Source organism: Anabas testudineus, chromosome 12 (assembly GCF_900324465.2).
Source record: "Anabas testudineus chromosome 12, fAnaTes1.2, whole genome shotgun sequence".
Classification (NCBI taxonomy): Eukaryota; Metazoa; Chordata; class Actinopteri; order Anabantiformes; family Anabantidae; genus Anabas; species Anabas testudineus.
The window spans coordinates 6824673-6849771 of NC_046621.1; the positions used below are offsets into that span (position 1 = coordinate 6824673).

General features: G+C 40.2%; 1 protein-coding gene across 5 annotated transcripts in view; it reads right to left on the reverse strand.

The window, feature by feature from the left end:
- Window positions 1-25099, reverse strand: part of nedd4l (NEDD4 like E3 ubiquitin protein ligase) — a 36709-nt gene that overhangs the window by 4712 nt on the left and 6898 nt on the right. Inside the window, exons 4-23 of one of the 5 annotated variants that reach the window (XM_026354019.1) lie at window positions 24546-24584; window positions 24071-24124; window positions 15854-15886; window positions 15085-15135; window positions 13565-13626; window positions 13081-13183; window positions 12041-12195; window positions 11230-11365; window positions 10915-11103; window positions 10694-10771; window positions 8591-8647; window positions 7344-7481; window positions 6323-6520; window positions 4525-4722; window positions 3985-4062; window positions 2261-2315; window positions 1557-1615; window positions 1151-1216; window positions 366-595; window positions 51-172 (exon numbers count right to left, since the gene is read on the reverse strand). In XM_026354019.1, coding sequence (XP_026209804.1) covers window positions 51-172; window positions 366-595; window positions 1151-1216; window positions 1557-1615; window positions 2261-2315; window positions 3985-4062; window positions 4525-4722; window positions 6323-6520; window positions 7344-7481; window positions 8591-8647; window positions 10694-10771; window positions 10915-11103; window positions 11230-11365; window positions 12041-12195; window positions 13081-13183; window positions 13565-13626; window positions 15085-15135; window positions 15854-15886; window positions 24071-24124; window positions 24546-24584 — 2101 coding nt within the window. Of the gene's footprint in view, window positions 1-50; window positions 173-365; window positions 596-1150; window positions 1217-1556; window positions 1616-2260; window positions 2316-3984; window positions 4063-4524; window positions 4723-6322; window positions 6521-7343; window positions 7482-8590; window positions 8651-10693; window positions 10772-10914; window positions 11104-11229; window positions 11366-12040; window positions 12196-13080; window positions 13184-13564; window positions 13627-15084; window positions 15136-15853; window positions 15887-19212; window positions 20376-24070; window positions 24125-24545; window positions 24585-25099 lie in introns of those variants that run through there. The other 4 variants (XM_026354018.1, XM_026354020.1, XM_026354021.1 and 1 more) reach the window with 4 other exon arrangements.

The window sequence follows — 25099 nt, forward strand, 5'->3', positions numbered from 1 at the left end:
GTGTACCCTTATATGTAAAAATCTATTTAAAATCAGATCAGGAAGCTTACCATCCAGTAGCTTTCCATGAAACACGGCCATTCCTGCCACACGGCCAATGAATTTGAAATAGGAGAGGTGATCCTCATTGCAAAGGCCAGAGTTGGGATTGATTTGGAGAGTGTAGTTGTCCCTAAACAGACACAGTGGAACTAAGTCATTTCAGTTCTCTTCAATGCATTTGGTAAATAATTTCATGACACTGAGTTGAATTTTATTGTTAGAATTTTATTGTTTACTCTAAAGCTGACTTTAAATGAACAGTTAAGGGTCAGATTTTGTTGAGCTCTATAAATCCAAAGCAACCACACTCAAACAAGACTTACGTAGCCGAGTATTCAAACAGGCCGTAGTAGGGATTAAACATCTCCTTAGATAAGAGGAAGAACCACTCTCTGGCCACACCACCATAGTCCAGCCCTTTTTCTGACTCAAACTCGATCCACAGTCGTGCCTTCAGAACATCCGGCCTCTTCAGAGACATGATTCGACGGTACGACTCTTCAAAGATGTTGTTCCTGTGTAGTTTCATCTCAAAACGGTTGGGGATGTCAGCCTGGAATAGATCAAAGAATTTTAGAGAGTTTAAGGAAAGATGACTCATACAGTATGTTATACAGATTGTGTAATATAAATAAAACTTGATTTGACTTGGTATTCAAATATTTTTATTTAAGTTTAGTTAAGTGGAAGTATGACATCTGATTTATGCCTCTGAAACAGTTTGCTATTTATTTCTCAGCTCAGTTATTATTATTACAGTTAACCCTAGATTAACTTCTAGCCAGAGAAAACAGCAGCAACATGAAATTTGTGCTCCATGTAAGTGTTGATTCCTAAGACAAGTGAAATAATTGCAATGAATATTCAGCATGCAATAAAAACATACAAGCTCACAGTGTCAGGAGAGTGCTGAGAAAGTTGAATAACCATGTGATCATAATCAACACATAATCAAAACAGAAGTTAAATCAGATCGCCACCATGTGCAAGGAGACGCCATCCTGTTTTTACCAAATTTAGCTTTGCTCTGACATTATTATGCAAAGTACCTCTGCAAGAACCCAGAAACTCCAGACAGATCTTTATTTTTTTTAAAAAGGGTTCTTACCGGTTTCTTCAACTTCTTCCTGAAGTAGTCATACTTCTGCTTGAACTCTCTGGAGTATGGAACAGCCTATGCAGACGATAAACAACACACATAAGAGTCAAGAAAAGCGTGTAAATTTAAGAAAACTGAACGAGTTTCTATTACTTCATGTAGAGTAACTTGGTGAGGGGAGATTGCAATGAAGGAGAACAATATCTGGAGTGGTGCACAGACTGACAAAGCGTTGGCATGTTAAGTGACATGGTAACGACAAAGTGATTTGTCTCTGTTGTGCAAGGGTTGATGATAGTGTGTGACTGATAGAGGTAGTGTTAAAAGAAGAGGCTGTTGTTGTCATGTAGCAAGAGAGTAGAGTAGAGCATAGAGTAGGTCTGAACAAGTAGGGCAGTAAGAGGAAACTACTCACAGGTCCTGTGATAGCTGGACTCTGCAGACGAGGGTCCTCCCACTGCGTGTTCTTTGTATCTGGATAATAGAAACACAAATCAAACAATGTTTTTTAGGCACCACAGGGTTCCATTAGGGTTTAAGTAAAATCTAATGCAGACATGATTTGTTAAGTAATTAATGAGTTGCTAATCAACACTTACTCAGCTCATTGCTTATTTACAAATTTTCATGTCATTGTTTTATGCAATTATTCGAAAGAATTTTTATTTGCCAGTTTCAACATCTCAAATGTAGATGAATTGTCACCATACACTCCTACAAATTAATTTATGCTGATGCTCAACTTGTTACTTTAATAAATCAAGATTCTATAATAGATATAGGACTTTGTTTGCATGTCATACCCTCTCTCTCATCATGATTTCTGTCTCTCCTCTGTAAAACTCTCAAATGATAGCTAGAATGCCAATAATAGTTGGCAATAAAAAATAATCTTAAAAAATATTCTCTACACTGCATGACATTAAAACCGAAAACAAAGAGCTTTTGAAATCAGTAAATGCTACAATGGTTTGCTACTTGTTCCTGACTGAATAACAAATATGGCTGAGCTGCAACTGCTACTATTAAAAAGTGACCTGGTTGACACAAAGAGAAAGGCAGACAAGGATTATACACATGAGCAAATACAAACACAGAGGAGATAAAATGCAGCCTTACTGTGGTCAATGTAAAAAGTGCGCCCATCTGTGTGAACCCTTTCTTCCCATCCAGGCTGAAATGGAGCACAAAAAGGACACAGAATTAGGAAAAGCACACAGGCACCACTCAACTATTTAACAGGCCATGCTCAAATAGTCATTTGAATCCATCCACTTTTTTCCTTTTTTAATTTATGTTTGATTGAACTTGGCTGACCAATAGGTCCAAACACGGGCAGCCACGCACTGCAGACATGGCAAGCTCAATCAGACACCACAAAGGAACTGAAAGGATTCTCTCTCCTATTTGAGTCAGGTCTGGGACGTCAGCAAGGGAGGGAAATGACCACAACATAAAGGTTAATCACCACTACTAGTTCAAACCAGTACACCACCACTGACACCGTGATCGCTCAGCACAGTGTCACAGGCCACAGACACTCGTACGGCACCCGCAATCAGGCAATTAAAAAAATTACAGTAGAGTGAGAGTAAAGGGGTAGGGAAAGAGACAGAGTCTGACAAACTGTCAGGCATACAGAATGTGTAGTGTGTGTAGTTTGCCACTGAGTTTGCTGCAGCTGCAGGAACACAGACTAGATTGAAAAGCCAATAACACATGCAGCATACAGCCAGTTCCCTCTGCTATCATACAGCTGCTTTGGTTTTTCTTGAAACCTTCAACCCTCCCTCTGCACCTAATTCACCCCATTTTCCTCTTTCAGTCCATCCTTGTTCATTCTCTTTCTCTCTCTAACAAATACCCAGTGCATCTCACCTCGTTCCACTTTCCCAACTCGTCTATCTGTGCCTCAGACACTAATAAAAGTACACAGACATGGAACAGTCTGAGGGCTCTCAGGAGAATGGCGGGGAGCTCCAAATGTTAATCATCAAGTGAGGTGGCGGCGGTGCAGGGAAGGGCGCACAGAGAGAGGAAGTGGGGTAAAATACTGATGAAAAAGGAGGGGAGAGGTACAGTCCATCCATGCCGGTCATGAGAGATAGAGAAAAGAGAGAAAGAGAGAGGAAAAAAAACAAATAGCACAAGGATGTCTGCAGGCATTTGACCAGACTGGACCGGACCAGACAGGTAAGTAGGCAGGCAGAGGGAGGGAGGCACCAACCAACCTCCTCTGGTAGGTTCTGCCAAACAGACATGGTCAGGTGTAGCAGAAGTAGTATACATTAGATCCACCAGAACGAAGAGAAAAGAGAAAGAGGGAGAGAGAGAGAAAACACACACACGTGCACATACCACACACAAGCCTGTGAGATGTACAAACCCATAACGTTTTGATAATTCAACATCTACAGTAGCATTTAGCCCACTTGTTGAGAGTTTGTCACAGTGATATTAGTTCAGATAACAGACAGGCTTCACCCTACTAATTAGGGATTATCACAGCCCCCAGACTTTTCTTACCCTCACCAATTACATTCTCCCACTCACCATCTCATTTTAAACAGGACTAAAAAGGAAACCTCTTATACAGTCTTATCATTTACTGCTAAAGTCACTTTATATCAAACATAAGTTGACCACTAAACAGATGAACCCAATGTATGAAGAAAAACCACAACATGAAAAGCCACTGATGACGTAAAAAGTTGAATCAATACCTTTTCTTAAGCTTAATTCACAAACATATGTTGGGCAGTTACAGGCTCTGTGAGGTTGTTATTAATGTTTTGCACGTCAAAGGTTAAACACACAGTTGGTCTGACAGTGACCACACTTACAGGTAGAGGCCCGAGATCACCAGGCTCCATTGAGTTCTTATTCCTCATATAGACTGGATATTTCAACCTGGGATCCTCCTGGTTGTCAGAGGAGAGAGAAAGAGATGGAAGAAACACAGACACATAAGCATATTATGGATTATTTCAATTTTTATTATTTTATTAATAAAAAGATTTAATCATTTTATAAATAATTACAAATAGCATCTCTTAAATATCTCGCAGTTCTTGAGCTAAAATAAATATGAAACCAAGTTTCACCCCACCAGGTGTCACTATGGGCTCCACTCAGATCAATTCAAGTCACTGACATAGATTTTCTGTCTATTTGATTATTTAAACTGTGAAAAAATATGCAGAAGCAAAACATATAAACTACCTATCAATATTAAAACGTTATTATGTTAATTATATATTAACATATTAATATAGTTCTAATCTATAATATAGATAATGACAAACCTGTACAGTAAAGCAATATAATTTATTATTGTATTAAAAAAATCTTGCCCAGCTTGTGAGGGCAGCATGTTAGCTCACCCAGGTGGTTGCTCTGCTGTTGTGGTCGATAAAGAAAGGCCGTCCATTGGGCGCTATCCTCATCTCCCAGCCCGGGGGCAGGAAGCTCTGCTGTGTCTTGTGCTGTGACTTTGGAGAGCTGTAAGGTGAAGGCTGTGGAGACTGTGGGTTGGAAAATGTGTCCTTCACAGCCCTCCGCACCTGGATGTTGTTGGCTCCCTGGAAATAAAATGGAAAAACAAAAACTGAACTGTACTATTATGAGTCTTGTTAGACGTTAAGAGGATTAACGATGTAATGGAACATGGATGACTGACAACATGAAACAAAACATCTCTGATCTTTTGAAGCACATTAACAAGCGCCACGTCTCAAAATAGTTGCCTTGGTATTGTGTTAGAAAACTAAATAAGGTTAGGAAAGATCTAGAATAAATTTTTGCTGTCGTCACCACAGGATCGTACCTGAGAAATCTAGGAGAACATTTCCTTCACTACCATGTAAAGCAGGAAGGAAACTAATCAACACCCATGCTGCGCACTCCACCAAGTTCTCAGTCAAAATGTCAGAAATGTGAATCAATGCTTGATATGCTCAATTCCCTGATTCCAACAATGTAGACATTAAAAATGTTCAGCATAATGTATGTTCCCACATCACAATGTTCTTTTAGCAGTAATTATCGCAGGCTGATCTGATTTTTAACAAGAGAGAAGAGTGCATTAATTAAACCACAGACCTCCCACCTTCTCTGGAGGTTGTAATTACTAAATTCTGCTGTGAGTTTTCCACTTCCTCATACTTCAACAAGACCTTGTTAACACACAGACACATGCCCACGCACCTTAATTAAATCTCCTTCAGTTCTGTTCCCTTGGTGGTAACAAATGAGCTTCACCACCATTAAATGCAGTTAGGGTCCATTTTTAAAAATCTTGTATTGATCTTAGTTAGATCAACATATTGTTTCCACTGCACCATCATAGCAAAACTGCAGACTTTAAGGTTCATTGAGATTCATTTTGTAAGCATGTTATGTGGATGACAAATATGCACAGATTAAAAACATGTTTGATAAAACTGGAGACTCTCAGCAGCGTCCATATGCACATATAAAGCTTTCTGATAACACACAGTGATGATGAGCATTCATTCAAACTTCAATGAACAACATTTCTTGAAGGTTGCTTTGAGGCATTTACAGTAAGATTAAATAGCATACAAATTAATCTGTTATATATTATGGGAGCTGTGATGAATTTGAATAACATTGCTGTTGTACTATTGCTTTAAAACATTCTGCAGAGTAAAATGTTAACTGCGCCAAGACAGCATATTATTCACTACAAACTCATTATCGTGATTAATAAAGTTTGGACATTTCATCTGACTAATCATTGTTTAACATCTGCCTCTGTGCTCAGTCATAAGCTCATTATCCACTGAAGATGAAGGAAAGAGCAGTGTGAAGAAAGAAAATCATTCTCGATGGAGAGATGAGAACAAGATATGAGGAGAAAAGACTGGTTAAATGATGAGATTAAAGTTTCCATATTGCAAGAATGGGAAGACGACACATAAATGAGAAATGTGCTATTAAAGAAGGAATTAGTGGACTGGCTAATGAAGGTGTCTGAGGATTGTGATTGATCGTCTTCTAAAGGATGGAGATACTGGTACAATGAAGGCTTGCGTGGAGAGACAGTGTAAAAGGATAAAGATCTGAAAAAAGGAGAATGGAACGAGCACTCCTCAGGTGGTGAAAAGAGGAAAAAGATGGGTATGGTGGAGCAGGAAGGTGCAGGTGACTAATTCTCACCTCCAAGGGGGTGGACAGGGTGACAGTAGGGGAGCTGAGGCTACGAGGTCGTCGGACTTGGGGCTCATGGAGGTGGTTGTTGGAGGCAGTGGAAGAGGAGGAAGGGGTGGATGCGGGTACCAGGGCTGAGGCTCCTCCTGATGCTGCTGATGCTGCTGCTGCTGCTGCTGCTGAGGTGCTGGCTCCGTCTTCAGTCAGCTGTCAGTGAGAATAGCACTTTTGAGGTCAAGGGAGGTTTTGAATACAGAAAATGACAACATTTTCTCTCCTCCTAAAAATGTCAAAACATGGCTTTTTAAGCCCTATGGATGATACAGTTTCTTATTTTACTTAAAATATGAATATTAATGATTAATGCATCTGACTGTGACACAGTCAGACTTGGTTATTCTTTTACTCTTACCCTAGGAGCAGGCAGAATGAGTAAACCCACATTTATAATGAGTTATGACTCTGTACCAAAGACATAGCACTGTTATGATGTTATCTAAACCCTTTGGCATTTTCCTCTACTTCTGAGTAATAACAAAAACAGATGAGAATCAGAAAATGGGAAGACTATGTGATGATGACAACAGATGAAGAGGTATATTCTATAAATATATAATAACTGACACTGCTCTGGTAGAAGCAGAAATGAAGGGGTAGATTTCAAAGAAAATGAGCATTAAACTGGACACCCTGTCACATAAAGGAGTCTCTATGTGTAGCTGCCTCATTTGCAGACAGAGACAGAGGAGCCAAGAGGAAAAACAAGGTAGGGAAGGAGTGGCAGTTGTATCTCCATGGGGTAGTTTAAAAAGTTGTGACCAATGCAGAGTTGCACTTCATCCAGAGAATCACACAAAATGCTAGACAAGAGAAGGACATACAATAAAGCTGGACAGAGGAAACCGGACAGAGAGAAAGACAGAAAAAGACACTTTGTGATCAGAGGAACAGGTCCAGCCATGACAGGGGTCAAGGAAAGGTCCAGTCCCATGCATAGAAAGAGTCCAGCCAGCCCTCAGACCTGCTGTACCTGCACAATAGGCCTTGTCCAGGTTGTGGTGCGATTGTTATGGTTGACGTAATAAGTTCTTCCCTTGGCATCCTTCCTCTCCTCCCATCCAGGGGGCAGGCCAGGAGTGGTCAAGGTGTAAGAAGTCGCCGAGGGAGACTGGCCAAGTGTAGAGAGAGAGCAAAGCAAAGACAACAATCAGTGATATGATATGTTTAGGGATATGTGCGGACATGTGGAGGAAATGCTTTAATATATAAATAAATCTGCATGAAAGAAGAATCCAGCCACAAATGGCTAAATAAGTTCATATAAACTGGTGTCAATAAAGTCAAGAGTTACTCCAACATGCCACATATTTCTTTCCTCAAAATTAAGCCACAGGACAAAGACTTTAAAATATTTTCCCAACTTAGCTGTAGTGACAAAGCAGTTCAGGGACAGAGTTTGACAAAAGAAGCCTTTAACCTCAATGAAAACAACCAAACACAACAAGACACGGATATAAAACTACAAGAAACACAGCATGGGGAAAGCTAGTGGATGATTACCACTTTGCTGAGTGAACTATTAACCATTTGTAGAATAGAGATAACTGAAATAGTAGAACTGTGGTAATATTTATGATGTGAATGTGCAAAGACCGCACTATCGCACATTGGTTACAGTTTATTATGTTTCTTTGTGGTTTCTTACCATTGGTTAAACAGTGGCAATACTCTTTGCTTTTTATACCACACTGCCACAAGACAAGACAAGACAACACACACACACACACACACACACACACACGTTTCAATGTATACCACTAACACAGCAACTTTGGGACAGCAACTGTACTGCACTGCAGCACAAGATCGGAGAAAAAAAAAAAAAAAAAAGACGCGATCATTTGAATAATGGATAGCCAATTCTTTTTAAAGGACAAACCAATCACCTGCCAGTAAAGATTAAGACAACTAATTAATGTTTACACAGACCTTTGCAGAAAGTCTGTTTGCAATAATATTTTATGTATTATGTCTTTGTTTTCATTGTATGTAAAATGTTGTTTGTATGCTGATTTCCAGGAAAGATGGTATTTAAACAAATCTAAACAACACAGATCATATAACAGTATAAATGGTGAGTATAAATCCTCATGTTGCTTTCTAGTCAAGTGTGGATTTAGATGAAAGAAAGTGGTTTGCTAAACTAGTCAGGAGGTTTTTAGAACTAAGAGGCATACGAGAGACAGGGTTTTTACTGAGTATAAACTGAGATATTACCATAGGCTCCTCACCACCTGAGACTGTTTGAGCTCTTGTTCTTCTGGTCTGGGACCTCTGCTGGTGGTAGACAACAGGGGAAGACAATCTTTAGTTAACACTATGTTGGGGTTTTCATTGGATGGAAGTAATAGGGCAAGTGAGAGTATAGGTTGAGTGAAGAAGAACTGGATGGACAAAGGAGTTGGGGAGTTGTGACCTTAAACGAACTGAAGAGTGACAAAAAGGGAGGAGATTCTTGTGATTATTAGCCACAGTGGTAAAGGGTGGTGGCTGTGAATATATAAAAAAGAAAAACAAAGGACACTCAGTGACGCATATGAACTATGAGATTCAGTTGCAGAAGGAAGGAGCATAATTAATTTGGCAAGAAACTGCTGTTGTCGATTAGACAAGAGGTAGGTTTGCACAGTACCTTGGAAAATAAATCAACTTTAATTTTGAGACAGACAAAACAAAAACAAATCAAAAGTCTGACCAGCAGACATGCTCATTTTTGCATTTCCCAGATGGAAGGAAGACAAGGATTACTTTCTCAGAACTATGAATTGGATCCTCAGTCAATGCATTTTATTGTCAACCCAAGTCAGGCAGAGAAAAGACATTTTTTTAGAACAGCGACTTACTATAAATTTTCATAAACTAAGAAAAAGTCTGAATCTCAAGCATAAAGCATAAAATGATCAAATACATAAACAACAAAATTGTCATTTCATCCAAGCAATCCAAAAGACATCACAATAAGACCGTATCAATGTAGCTGAGCCATTGCTGCACAAAGACAGGCACTGGATATGATTTTGTTTATTCTAAACTACAACCACCTCGGGGACACTTAGCATTTCGATTTGCATGTAACAATGCACCACTACCAGCACTATAATAGTAGACAGCTTCAACTGCAGTAAAGAATGACTTCAATTATTGCTTCTGAATATTAAACTCTTGAATAAAGCTGAAATACAGCAGGTGTACAAACACACTGAAATCTGCATTTAGCTACTTTTCGAATCTAAACCCAACCTGCAACTTGCTACTAAGGTTATCACATATTTTCTTATAAAAGCTGATATTAAAATTGTAACAAATACCTGGGTAAAAAAAATATTAAAAAGGGGCAAAATTGCCTGTGGATTTCAACAATCACTGTCCAAACATTAGCATAGTGTACTGCACATTTCCAAAGCACTAATTCCATCAGTACAACACTGAAGTTATGCCATATCCACAACCTTTCAAACAATTTCTATATTTTAGCAAATATGTCTCATTCAGCTGTTCCATTTTTCTTACTGGTCATAGTTAAGTGAGCAGCAACTAAACACTAGTTTCATATCACTTTCAGCCAACTAAAGAGAAAGCTTTGAGTTTAACAGCATTAACAGGACATGCGGAGGACATGCAACAGATTTTCCCTTCTGTTGGTTTCTTAATGAGCCCCCTGTCATCCAGTCCTGAAATGTCAACATCAGCACCTGTATTTTTCCTTGGCTTGACAAAACCAGGCTAACTGCTATGACTCAGCTTTGTGACAAACATCTGATTCAGATCTTATGACAGTCTGTTGAGCTGAATCTCCACTGATGCTATGACTCAGAACTCTGTGGAGAATGTTTGCACTGGTGGTGGTGTCCTTAATCTTCCTTCCCTAATTTCTATTTGAAATGTTATACTGTAGGCACACACCTATAGAGCCAACACTTCTAAAACACATCAAACACAGAAGTGAGTGAATCACAAAAAGCACAGAGTAATACTGAAAGAGGAAAGGGAGGAGGAGGTGTTATAATCCTACTGAGACCACAAGAAAAGAATGAACAGTAAGATCGCTGAACCAAAGGGAGCAGGAAGGAAAGGCGAAAACATCTGCTGAATACAAACAAGTGCGAATTTCAAATGAAAATAAGGTGTTTTTAAAGTGTGGTACACCCAAGGCACTGAGACATGCCAACGGAGATGATGTAAATGAGACAACAAAAGAAACGTGCTTGAGCCATTGAGAGACCAAAGAATAGGATGTTCACTAAAAATAGCATGAAGAGGAGAAAATCAAGGAGAAAGAGAACAGGATGGAGGAAAAAGAGGCCTTTCAGTAATATGTACCATAAGAGGAGGAGCCTGGGCCTGATCACTGACGCCATCTGTCATACTGGATGAACGGAGTCTGCTTGACATTTGGTTCTGTAGGAAGAAAATTAACAAAAAAATTTTTTTAAAGTAAGTAGGATATCAATTTGACTGCCCACATCATTACACCATTTAGTCACTTAACTGTGGAGTGGTTTAGGTTTTGACTACTGAAAATTACAGTGTTCAAGTCTCACCAGAGCAGAGCTGGGCCCTGGCAGTTCACCATTGCTATCGGGTGTGAGTGACAGCCTCAGATTCAAATCTTCAGCAAACTCCTGGGTGACGGGTGTTGGCGGGTGTTGTGGTGTTAGGATGGACGAGGGGCCAGGCAGAGACTGGGCCATGCTGTCGTTAGAATCTTCCTCTGTGATGAGCTCCCAGGACTACACAAGAAACACAGAGACAACCACAAAACAATAACATTTTAACATTTTAGTGACCTCATTATATGAGACAGCTCGCAGTGTGTGTGTGTACGCTATACATATGTCTATATTCCATTCTCTCACATTGTCCATATCCCTAGGCTCCAGATGCTCGTTCTCCAGATCTTCACTGATGTGTCGTCTCGAACGGAAAACACGGTGTGCCTCTTGATGGATCTGCCGCTGCTGATTGTCACTCTCAGTCTCCGAAATCACATCCCTGAAAGAGAAGATGTTATTGTAGATAGCAGTAGATGAAGTAGATGAAAATGATGTGCCCCAGCCATGTGATGGTCAGAAAGATAAGATTGTAGGGGAAACAAATCAATTATTAAGTTGTAACGTTATGGCTAGGAAATATAATTACGTCAAAATACATTAGATTAGATTAGTCTTCCACAGATTGAGCCAATTTGCACTGTTTGCATTCAGTTGCACTTGGAAACATGCTGCTATGAATTGCTAATATAACAAATTTTATTTATTCATCTGGTGTGTCCACAAGATCAGCCCAAGGGCTAAAACACCCTGCGATTATATGTAAACAAAATCAGAATAAGGGTGTTTTTCCTGCTTTTCCCATTGTGGTGACATTGCATGAATGCGGCATTGATCTGTAAAAATAATAAACAAATGCGAAAAGGACATTGTGGTTCTGTGGTTGGTCTTGTGGGGGACTATTTCTTGGCCAGGAACAGACTGACTTCTTAGAGTCTTGTGTCATTTTAAACTGCAGTTTCTTAAATGGTTATGTGTCAAATAAGTTTTAGCTAAGCTAACATTTTGCCACGGTGTCAAATTATTCCTTTATGCAAAGAGAAAACAAACAAAAACTACTAAATAATGCAAATCTATTCAAAAACTAATTTCTTCAGAAGAGAGAGATTAGGCATACATGTTGGAGGGCCGCTTCCACTGAGTACTGCGGTTGTTGTGATTGACATAGTAGGTGCGCCCCAAGTTGTCCACTTTCTCTTCCCAGCCTGGGGGCAATGGTGGCAGCAGCTGTTGTGGTCGCTGGGAGCCTGAGTCCGCAGTTTCATCCCATCCCTGGTGGAGTAAGTTCAGATCTTTTTATATAAGGCAGTAACTCACATTGCTATAAAGTATGAACATTAGCTAATGCCCAAGATGCAAAAGTCACCGCTATCTTAGTGATGTTGCAGCTGGTCTGAGGCATATGTACATCTGGAAATGGATTTAGTTTAAAAAGAGATTCAAGCACAAAGCACATTAAAGATGTTTGATTCATTGTGTCTGCTTAATTTTTTCTGAGTGCTGTGAAATGTTTTTATAAACATTTACTGGTGTTTATTTTTCTCTGACAAGTTGCCAGCTAAAATATCTCTGACCACAAGATCTTAGGATGAGCTAATTCTTGTGCATCAGCATCACTAGCAGGGTTGACAATTTTGGACTTTTATAGTCTAGGACTGGTTATAATATAGACTGTAACCTTGAGAAATGCACTATATATCAGTAACACTTCTGTATTACAGTTTGGTTTGTTTGAAAATGGCAAAAAAATCTGTCATTCTCTCTTGCACTCCACACTTACACATGGAAGAACACACATGAAATAAAAGAGAAGAAGCTCCTATTTTTCTTTAATGGTTTTTCCAGACCCTGACCTGGAAAAAGCTTTTACCAGATTCTGGCAGCAAGATTCTGCTGGAATTCTTAGAGAAAAGAATAAAAATAGGAAACCGTCCGTTCTGAGCCTCAGCAAAAACCACTCTCATATTTCTATTTGTCCAAATGTACTTTCATCTCTGAGCTTAGAACTGTGTTTTCTCTGTGTGGGAGGAAGAAATAAAACTAGAAGCTGGTTTGGCTTCAGACTATTATAAACAAGACGGTCAAAAATTTGCATTAGGTAATGCCAAGTCAGCAGTTAAGACTAGATTTAGCAGACAACAGTGGCCAACACCTTACCTCAGCCTCTTCCCTCATCTCTCCAGCCTCCTCCTCGTGTCCTCCTTGTTTGGGCAGATAAGCCATCTTGAGACGCAGGTAACCCTTCACCCTAGACTTGTGACTGGAAAGATGACATCATTAAGATCTAACCCACTTGAAAACAGCAGACTGAAACCAGGTGTACGCCACCCTCAGACCCCTACTAGGCTAATGTTTAGAAATGTTCGGGAATTTCCAAACCGCCTATCAGTAATAAATGGTCTTTCACCTTCAGTGTTCAACTGACCATCACATGAACCCTCCGCTTTCTCGGGAGAGACACCAGTCTGCATAATTTTGTAGCTCTTGACTAAAGCCGCTGTAAATGTAATAATATGTCACAGTCTACTCTTCTTATTCATTGGGGCAAACCAGACACAGCTTAATCTAATATGTTTTATTAGTTGCATCCATTTCACTGATTACTTGTTACATCCTGCTTGTCACATCTGATAAAACTGACCTTCTGGGACGCAAGAGGAAGTCTTTAAATGTGTAGGGGCGCTCCATAGCAGGGTCCTCTGTCTGCAAATTAAGAGGCATTTGTTAACAGCAATCAATTGAACACACAAGCAAATGCACATGTTAGTCATTATACCTGAGTCATTAATGAGCAGTATCACTACAACAGCTCTGCACAGCCAGATGCTGTGCTGCAAAGCAGGGGTTTATTTTACATACTGAACAGCAAAAAGGTCTTCGCAGCAATATCCTACTGTTCTCTGTTTACACTCGCTGCTCACCACATTCTTCCCTATTAAGATTTCTATATCAAAAGCAAACCACTCATATGATGAAGCTGTTGGGATCAAATTGTCCTTGAGATGAACAACTAATATGACATTTTGTAAATAATGTATTCAGATACCTGCTTAAAAGAAGCAACACATGTTCTATCTTACATGTGACCCATGCAAACTAGGACTAGGTACATGAGTTGGCACTATATTTTACGCTGTATGGTGCATGAAACTATGTTTGGAAACAGCTTAAGTAGCTCATGATTCCACTGGGCAAGTGTAGCTACCAGAGTGATTCTGATGAGTCAGCACAGCTGGCGTGATTCATGAAAAGTAAAAGACGACAAGTATCTAGGAGAAGTTAGTACAGAAAAAACAGTGGTGAGTAAAGTAATGTCCAGTAACTATGAATACGACTGCAATTCCTAAAACATGCACGATGACAAGACTAATAAATCAAATCAAATACAACATTTATATCACGGCATCTACACAAGCACAGCATGCTCAGTCATTTGTTTTATTGCTAAAATTAAAATTTCAGTATTGGGCAGCAATAGCTCCATCAGGACCAAATATTTTCTGTCTTTTCCAATGACTTCATCACTAAACATGACTCAGCTGTAGCTCTTATAAGCTACTAATTCCCTAGCCCTGTGGGAGCCTAAAAGGACATTAATAATTAACCCCAACACCTTTTACTGATATGCTTTTAAGGCTTACAACTTATACAGAACTTTGGAGAGCTACAACTAGTCTGACAGCACAGTTCCCAGCTGCACAGAGGAGGTCCAGGTCCTGAATGAGTTGAGTTTCAGGTCATGTTTATCTGCATCAGTTCAAACTGCAAAAAACTCCATAACTGCATGTGATTATTTTCAAAAGCCGTTATCGCTCTGGACTCCACAGTTTCCATTTAAGTACATGTGAGTGTGTCTATCTGAGTGTAGCTTTTTCCACTGCTCCTACTGGTTCACCCCCAGGACAGGCACTTCTGTTTACATTCAAGACAGCACGCTTTCCATTTCTAAGAAGGTGTGTGCTGTTTGATCATAACAAAACCCTGCTTGTGTGCCTATCACTTTCTCACACTTATGAAAAGCACACACAAACACACTCTGTGACTGACCTTCATAGAGGTTGTGGCAACATAAAATTGAAGATAAGGAACAGCTGAGTACTCAAAGCATTGTTACAACAGTCATTGTGGCTACACACAATAACAAAGATGCAAAAAACTCACCGACAAATGACTGAGAGGAACATCAACTTGACCCAGGAAATCATCTCTGGTCTAAGGAAGAAAACAAAAAGGTCACCTTCAGTGGGTTCATTCTAGAAATAGCTTTGTGAGATTCTGTCTGAGAAACACTTAAATTTCCAGCAAGGGAAGAAATGGGAAACCACAATGCTGAGGTGAATTACCTAATGAATCAGAAAACCCATCAGAATTTTGCATTTGTCATAGAGAGATTGAAGAGTGAGAGTTTTCATTTTACTAAGAGCACCATCCAGAAATAACTTCTAGCCTTATTTATGAACACCTGTGGGGGTTTCAAATCTCAAATCGTTCCAAAGCAGTAAAAAGCATCAATATTTTAGCAATTCTTAGCAATTTATGTCACATCTTAGTGAAAGTATCACACAGTATTTACTGTAGTGTGTTGTGGTTTATGAAGTGACAGCACAGATTCACACAGGTGTCTAAGCAGAAGGCTCAGTCTGTTTTATTTATGGACAGGCCTTTGGTAGCACTTCATAGGAGAAGAACCCATGAACCCAGTAAGGAAAAACAACATCCACTGCCACCATTAGAAGCCAAGTTAGCAAGACAGGGGGAGAGAGGGATGAATGTGACAACAGGGAAGAACTGGGGAATGTTGGCGTTTCGATTTAAAAAGCCAGTGGGTTTGTCCATCCTTCTATCATAATTAATGAAGACCAAATGAAAAAGGGAGAGATTGAGACATGATCACTGCACTGCAGCAGACCCCACTGAAGGCTGTGATTACCTGTCCGAGATGGAAAAGCCCATTCTTGGAAGCCTGTGTGTGGGACACAACTTATTTAGACAACAGGCATTAACTAACAACAATACCTATTTGTAGACACTGGTTTGACAGGAAGAGGTGGGTTGAAACAATGTGTGATATTTCTTTTACTCCAGCATCTCTCAGGCTGAGCTGTGATACTCCTCTGGGTTGCCAAAAGGCCAATAATAATGAAAATATGAACAATAAAATACTGTTCTCAACTAAAGACTCTCTTAGTAAAAGAGCAACTGTGCAGTCTGATGAACTGCACACAATGGTGATTAAATTTTGATGTCCTTGTGCACAACATAAAAACACTGTGTGATCCATACAAGGCATGTGTAAAAACAGAAAGTTAATATTAGTGGTTTCTTTTGAACATTCAATAAGCACAGGAGAGCTTTGAAAAGAAATTGTGGTGAGAAAAAGTTGTCAATGTTGACAATATAATAAATGTTTGCTTGTAGGCCTTCATTGGCAGTTTCTTACAAAAATGCTGGCTGCATGCCATATTTCACACTGATGCAAGGACAGGGTGCACACCAGTCACACTGGTTTGTTCTCATTAGAAGGAGAAGGTAAAAGCAGTTTTGGAAGTGAGTGCACTGGCCTCACACCAGTTAACAACCCTGGAATTCACTGGTGAAAGGTTACAAATGAGTTGCATAAAAACATTGGGCTATTAATGCACAGGCAAAAACAGACACTCATTAATACATGTGTGTTCTCTCTCTCTGTCTCACACATATCCACCACCCACATTCACAAACTGACACACTCAGTTTAAACTATTTCTTCCTGGAAAAGCCAGAGCCACTGCTGTGTAAATTACCGCAGTATCTGCTTTCATTTCCCAAACCAAACAGACGATCCATTTATCGCTTGCCCAACTCCCAAAACAGTAAAGGAGAGAGCAACCAAAGTAACCTGTACCACAGCATGAGTAAAAGAGTGCCATGTTACATTCTCTAGCGTATGTTGATCTGTAGCGCTAATATGTATTGTGAATTTGTGTCAAACCTTTTAAAAACTGCTTCTAAAGCTAACGTTTAGGATTACTATTAATGTTGAACAAGCTCTTTGGCACTGATGAGTCACTATGAGCATTTGTTCCCATTTGATACCACAGTTGAATATATAAACAGTAGTGACCACATGAGATGGACAGTTTCAACCGCAGTATCCTATGGGACACATGAGAACACCTGGACATGTGGCTGTTTTTTTCTGTCCTTAATCACAACAAAGATTTTAAGCTGCGAGTGTGTGTATATGCAGAGGGATATAATTGCAGAGTCATCAAAGGGTCACTGTTGAGCCTGCAGCTGCCTCTGAGGGCCAGGTTACACCCGGATAGGAAGGGTGCCACAGACTTCACAAACAAGTGAAGAGTGAAAGAGCCATGACGCAAATGGACAATTGTATGTAGCTAAATCCAAAACACAAAATAGTTCATTCAAATCATAAACACTTCTTGTTACACACTTACTAGATGTATAGTGATAGTTGTGTTTTTAGACATCATAACGTAGATGAATGATAATGTTGCTGTTACTCTCACAGAACACAATATCAACAGTTTTCAAGGACACAGTTTATGGAAAAAGATGTAGCTGCCAAATTATTCAATGATGTCAGCACCAAAAATGAAATTCTATGTGCCTGCACTGTACCTGATCAATGACAAACAAAAACTACTCAAAATGTATGCATACCACAGGGGTAATGAAGAAGGGGGCTTATATTTTATTGGGCAGATAAATTCAGGAACTGTTATTGCTATCTGTAACTGAACTCTTATGAATCAACAAGTGGTAACAGACAGAGTTTGTGATATAGGATAACCTGGAATTAGTCCAGACTGTCACTGAGGTGTGAAAATGTTCTCACCTACTCAACAGTCTCCATGCTGACACAACTGAATTACAATGGTGTGCAACTCTGAGAGATGAAAGCCGACAGAGAAAAGCCCTTAACAACAATAGCTGTTTGCATCCCTCAAATGCTACTGGACCAAAATAAAAAGAGAGCTCCCCTCGCTGTCCATCCACAACCGTGTCTCAGGTAAATATAGCCAGCCCAGTGGCCTGGAAGAGCTCTCTGTGAATGGAAACTGCAGGGAGTGAAGGCAGGGCTGTAACAAGGGCACAATGCTGTGGCCTAGCTGTCTGTAGCTAGCTGGCACACACAAACACAAAAAGACACACGTGTAGTACCACGCAGGGCTTAAAACAGGGGCACTCCAACTCCAGGCTGCCAGTCGGGATAGACCTGTCATTATGCTTTAAATTGTTGCATGACAACAATGGAGCCAACAAGTGAAGCCCCAGGGTAACACAATAGCATGTGCTTTAAAATACAGGAAAGGAGAGCATGGTCGAAGTGTAGTCAAGAAATGCTAAAAATAAACCTAAAATAATGTGAAGAACCAGAAATATTTGACCAAATCTTATATTTCTAATATTTACAAATAAACAAGGTTGGCAATTCTTAGCATACTGCATGTATCCTTGTGGCAAGTGTAACTGGATTATGAATTATGATACTTCAGGTCTTTCAGGAAACATTAATACTGTTTGTGTAACTCCTTGATTACCATTCAGGCTGTAATGACTTCTTAGTCTTAATCACTTGCAGAGCAGCTGCGGGTATACCGATCCACACCAGCCTTGAGCCAAACATGACATGCCACCTGCCCGCTCAACAACCGTACTCGAACCCGACTAAAGATAGAAACAGCCAACTTAAAGAGCACTGGCGGCAGTTAAGGGTATTAACAAACTTAGGCGTCACATTTCTGTGAAACAGAAGGCAACAAGTGCAGAAGTGCAATGAGAAATTACCCATTCATCCATTAGCCTGTTACTGTTTTACTTTTAGGACTGAATTGGCTGATGTGTGTACATTTTTGAATGTCTGTGGTCATAAAGCGAAAGAAAGCCAGTGCGTGTGAAACCCTGTCTGTGTTTTTCCCTTCCCAGAATGTCACCACCCTCTTCCTGCACCACATGGATCTCTCCTCATCTGAAATAACTTACTACTAGCAACTTCTCGAACTGAACCAGAAAACTACTGACATAATCTAAAATTTCACTGCTCTTCCATTTCACTTAGTATACCCATGTCACATGTTGTTACTCATGGCCCACCTACTTTTTGTTCTATTTGTTTACTACTATCATTTTTATCTATTAGAACAACTAGACTATGATTTGTTTTGATAATGTTTTTTTATAATAAAATAAAACAAATCATGGAAACCTACCAAAATCTTTTACTATTTCAACAAACAGTGAGACAGGCAAACAGTGCTACTAAGCTTTTCCAATAGTCTTTACCTTGGGATTATTCAGCACCAAATCATTGCCAAGGCTCACATCCTGATCTCCGCCTCCTCCCGGAGTAAAATATATCTTGAATTGAGGCTGCCTTCTGGTAGTATCTCCACCAATTTTAAAAATACATCCATTAGATCTGTTTCTTGCTTCCATTCTCTGTGTCTCCATGTCTGTTTGGGTATCCTCTGCAAGTTGATTTACTGCACCAGCTTTCTGGTGTTGATTCTCCAGCAACAGCGTTTGATGAGAGGAACTTCTCTCCAGTTGAACTCTGGGGTAACGTATTATACGGCCAGCCCTTGAAGTGGTAAAGCCAACTTCTGTGCATTCTTCCTGGGATACAGCCTGTTGCCTGCCCTGGTTTTGATCCTGGTTCTGATTTTGCTGGAGCTGAAACACTAGTCTCGGTGTTCCACCATTAACACCAGTCCACTGGTCCAAGTTCTGCTGCTGGACAGACCAGCCTGTACCGCCATATGGGAGAATTCTGAAATGCTGCATGTCTGAGCCATCAGAAGCGCTCCTCCGGACACAAATACCACTAACACTGATGCCAGGCTGGCCTCTGCTATACATAATATGTCCATTGGAACCAATACTAAAGACCCTGCATTTGGGCAGGTTCGGCTCTGTCAGAGAAGTTTGAGAATTTAAAGAATCTCGGCTGCAGTACGGAGGTGGCGACTGTCCCAGAGCATCTGCTTGAATCAGTGGTTCTGTGTAGGCAGGCGCAGGTCCTGGAGGAGTATAACAGGGTGGCGGGACATCATCAGTGTGGTCACTAAAATCTCCATTACTTGATCCATTGGTACGCTGGAGGGAAATGTGCATGGAGGAGCTCTTGGTAGGCCGTGGCTCAGTATAGGCGGTGAGCTGGGGTATAAACATGGAAGAGCTACGTTTAAGTGAAGGCTCTGAGCGCAGCCCCAAACCCCTTGATGGGACGTGTGGCGCAGTTGACTCCTGAGAAGGCCCAGATAACAAAAGTGGCTCCATGCGGATTCCTGTGACCACATCACTGTCTCCCTGCTGCTCCTCCGAGTCTCCTTCCAGTATCTCCGGTGCTGTGTTACTGCGGCCTGAGCCAAAGTACAAACGCAGACGTTGTGCCATTTTCACCTCACGTCCCGCAGCTCCGTTTCCCTCTCACTTTTTCTCTGACTGGCTCTTTGGTTCTCTCCTCTGGCTCCCGTCTCAGTCTCTCAGTGTCGCCCACTTCTCTCTCGCTGGCTAGATGACTGATCCCCTTTTTTCTTCCACTCCCCCCCCACCCTCTCCAAGTCTCTTCCACAACTTTCCTTCCCACAGTAAACTGTTCAGAGGAAAGAAGTCACACCACAAAAACTAAATAGCCACTGCAAAAGAGCTAACAACTCTACAGCACACGCTTTAAGAATGGCAGGGTGAAAAGAACAGTGAGTGAAAACACAAAAAAAGAAGGATCCCTGTACTTTTAGCACTACCAAGTACTAGCGACAGACAGCAGAAATAGCCTGGGCCAAGTGACGGCCAGCATTCCTAACATGATTGGATAAGAGCGGCCAGCGCTCCTGGTTTCCGAGGTGACAGTGGGTTGCCTGTCAGTCATATGACTACACATGGCCCCACCACCTACTGTTACAACCCCATGCTGCCCTCAAGTGCCAACTGGTCCTCCACAGAAATCCTACTTACCCCTGTCCATCCCTGTCTCTGTTTATCATATGATCTTGTCAATCCCCCACCCATTTCTCCACACCTCTCACTGATGTCCTGATTCCTGGTTTTGCACAGTATAGACTTAATTTTAAGATTAGCTGCCACTTCCTACCTTTATCTAAAACTACTATGTAAGCATCTGTTGCTCAGTTTCTTGTAGTACTACTGCCTTCCTTGAATATAAAAAAGGCATAATACATTGAAATATTGTGCAGTATGATCATCACCATCAATACCCCACTGTCAATAATGTACTGATTCAAAACCATAGCCCTCATCCTTTCTGCTGTAAGGGTTAACCCTAACCCACCATGGCCCACAAAAAAGGAAGACATATCATATATCAATAAAACTGTTGTAGACAAACACACAATGTGTCATCAACAAACAATATGGTCACAAAAAGAAGTGAAGATTTTCTTGCTAAATGCCCCACCCAATGTCACTTAGGGAAAACAGTTCCACAAAAAAATCTAAGAGCAAATCTGGAAGACAAATTGAGCACTGTTACTTCTTGTGGCATGGAAATAAAAAAAAAAGTGTCATAAGGAAGTTGCTGCTAAAAATGGACCAGGAAAAGTCAGTAGCAGAGTGAAGAGCAGAATATCTGACAGACTGCAGCTTTGATAAGGCAAACACCACAGCTCTCTCTGGGGAAAGATATCCAAGTCTACTTCAAAGAGAATAGACATATGCTGTCTCCCTTACACAGGCAAACACTTAACTGGGTAGTTGTTTTATAGGCCACTGTGTTTGCATTCAGAAACGGCCCAAAGTACGACTCAGCTGTGATTCTAGTCTGCAGTGCCTAAATGCTGATGCTTTAACACTTGCAATATTTTGGCGACAGTACAAGGTAAAACCGAGAGAGACATTTCATCATATTCATCAGTGAACGCTTTATGCTGCTAGACAGCAAAGTCATTCACAATTGTGTATCAGCATGTAAAAATCAGAGTTTTAGGCTACTTTGCCATGAGGCCACAGCAAGCGGAGGAGTGGCCAGCCTCCATGCACAGCACACACAAAGCACAGATGATAATTTGGTCTTATCATGGTTTAGCTGACATTATATCACCTTATCTGTCTCAAAAAGCAAGATAGCACAAAAAAGCACAACAATGGTGTTTAAAGAAAACAATTTTACAAAAAAAAAAACCTCTGTGAACCAGTGGGCATCAAGGAGGCAGGTAATATTGACTGGATACAGAAAAACGAGACTGCAAGATACAGTTTAATCGAGGCTTGGCAACCAGGTACAGTACAGCGATGACACACTGCCTGCAGCGTTAGGCCCAGTCAATAAATGTGTGTATGAAATGTTATGGAGAATGTTCTGCACAAAAGAAACAAAATGCCAATGTGTGGTCTAATGGCAACAAGCCCAGCTTGCCAAATGACATAACATGCCTGCTTCAAACAAAGAGCAACACTGTGCACAGCTATTCCACTTCTTTCTTTCCATACTATGTGAAATGTTAGTCTCATATTTACTTCTCCTAAATTTTGTAGGCACTTACATTAGTTGATAAAAACTGTATCTACGACTTAGTTTCTGTAAGGTCATGTACGTAAACCACAATCTATAAAACATACTACATCAGAAGGCTTAGCTGCTAGTTATTAACTTTTCATCTCATTTAACAAATAAACCATAAATTACTGCATGCACGAGAAGAAGCAGCCCCTTCAAAGAAACACAGGGCTGTGGTGGAGGAGCTGCTCTGGCATGCACCTACAGACTGAAAAGAACCTCCTCAGACATATAAGGAGAAGACTGGGCTCGTGGCTGCTTGTGTCACCTTCTTTTATACTTGACTATAGAGAAGGAAAAATTAAAGCTGGCCTTTTCTTAGTGGGCTGAACTCCACTGATTTTCCTCTGCAGGGCCAGGGACAAAATGCATATCAGTGTATGCACTGATTTTATTAATATATAAAACCTGCTTAAGTTGCTGAATAAAATTTAATCATAAAGCCTACCTGTCTTTACTTGATTAAAAGATCGGGAAAGCTACAGAATGAATGGTTAAAATAAGACATTCCCAAACACTCCCACACTGGTCCTCCAAAAGAAGCAAACCTGAGCCTGTGCCCAGACAAAATGTGCCTTATCCGGCCAAGAACACCAATACTATGTTGGGCTGCATCCACTGTTTGTTTTATCAAACATTAGACTCCAGAAGCAGATCACAGAGGAAGAAATAAGAAACAAACATCATGCAGTTCCAACTTCCTTACTGCACTGATTACTTCAGAACATTGTCTTCATTATGTCAACAAGCACTTGCTTCTGTCTCATCTGGAGATGGTTTACCAAGGCGAAGGGTGTATGCAAGTGTGAATTAATTAATTAATTATCAGGACATTGTGTTGTTTTTTAACTGCTGCAATACTTGACACTGTGCAGACATTTAATCTAGTTGTCATGGCAACAGAGGGCCTACAACAGGATTAATTTCACAACTCAAGGAAACTCATCTGTGGGGGAAATCTGAGAAATCTGACATCAGAGGAATGTAGGAGCTGTTAGTGGACTACATTTGTAAAGCTGAAAATTCTAGATAACCACAGTATACACCACCTCTATTCACCTTTCCTCAAAATATACAGCAATTGTGTGTTTCTCTTGGATGAACATTTATGAGTAAGGTTATACTTAAAATGCTGCAATATCAAATCTGGGAATTTGTCAAAGAGTTTACAAGAAAAGTGTGATGATACAGGGGTGCAGGGTTAGGCAATACAATTCACTCAAGGTTGTTGGTGCATCCCTGTATTGAAATATAAGCAGAACTATTCCTGGTACAGTAACTGACTGAGAATGATATACAGGCACATAGCAACATCACCACATTTTATTTGGTGGCACATGATGTTTTATTGGCATAACTGAGACTACATCATAAAAGAAAGTACTACTGGATCGCTTATCATCAGTAAAGGAAATAGAATTAGATGTGATCAAGACAATAAAATTCCTGAATAGTTTAAAGTAGAAATAAATCACGACATAGATTAAAACATGGATGCGTATCGAAGGGGTGGAACTAAATAAATAAACTGGTGAGAGCTGTTAAAATATGACAACCAAATATAAAAATTATGTCTGAGGTAATAGGGGGAGTGCAGGGTTAGAGATTATGAAGTGTGAAGCTTACCAATCTGTTTTCATCAAACACCTCAAAGAGAAGCCTGTGATTCTGGGGACACACCTGTGATGGCACCAAAATAACAGAGAAGATGTTACAGCACAAATTCAGTGTTTATGGGAAAAAATAAACTCAGTTCAGATGTATATGCACACTAGGTAGGTAATAACCTGCTTAGTTTTATATCGCAATAATTCCCTCCTGGAAGGTGGACAGTCTTCTAGCCATTATAACAACAGACTGAACTATAAATGAGAAGTGGCCATACAAACGTAGCTAAGCTTATAAAGTTTAATATGGTGTGTTTGATTAGAGTGGTGGAAGAGGTGGGACTCAGCTCTCAGTTAAACTGCAACCAAAGATTAACAACTCTAACACTACGACTCTAAAATAAACAAATGCAATAACAGGTACCATCCCGAAGGATACGAGAAAGAAAGGGAGTTTATTAAAGTGTGCAAAGACGTTTAAAATCTGAACTTACTCTGAAGAAGAATTCCTCGTTCCATTTGGGATTGAGGGTCTGAAACACAACATACAGACATGCTTATAATACAAATTGATAAAATGTGCACAAAGACACAGTGAACATCGTCAGTGATTTACACAGAAAACAGAACAGATGTATGAAACCTATCCAACTGAAAGTGAGAGAAGAGAGGCAAAGTGAGAAATTAGGCACTCTTGTGCGTCAATGATCCTCTTACGTTGTTAGAGGAAGTTTGCAGCTAACAACATGTCCTAGTGATTGGCATTAGGCCCTAGATTAACAGCCATGTGGATTTTAACCCACTTCTTGATGGATCAGCTCAGTATGTGGATGCACAGGCTCCCTCCTACTGCCTCGCACATTTGACATTTTATTGGAACAAGAACTATGTGACACTTCTCATTAAAATTCCTTCTGTGATTGAAATTACTCAAACACCTTAATGTCAATGAAGCCTTAAATTCACAGGTCACTCTGATTAATAAGCATTTTACGGCAGCAATAAAATAACATCTATGTTAAAACAACTGCTGAGATATCAAAATTAC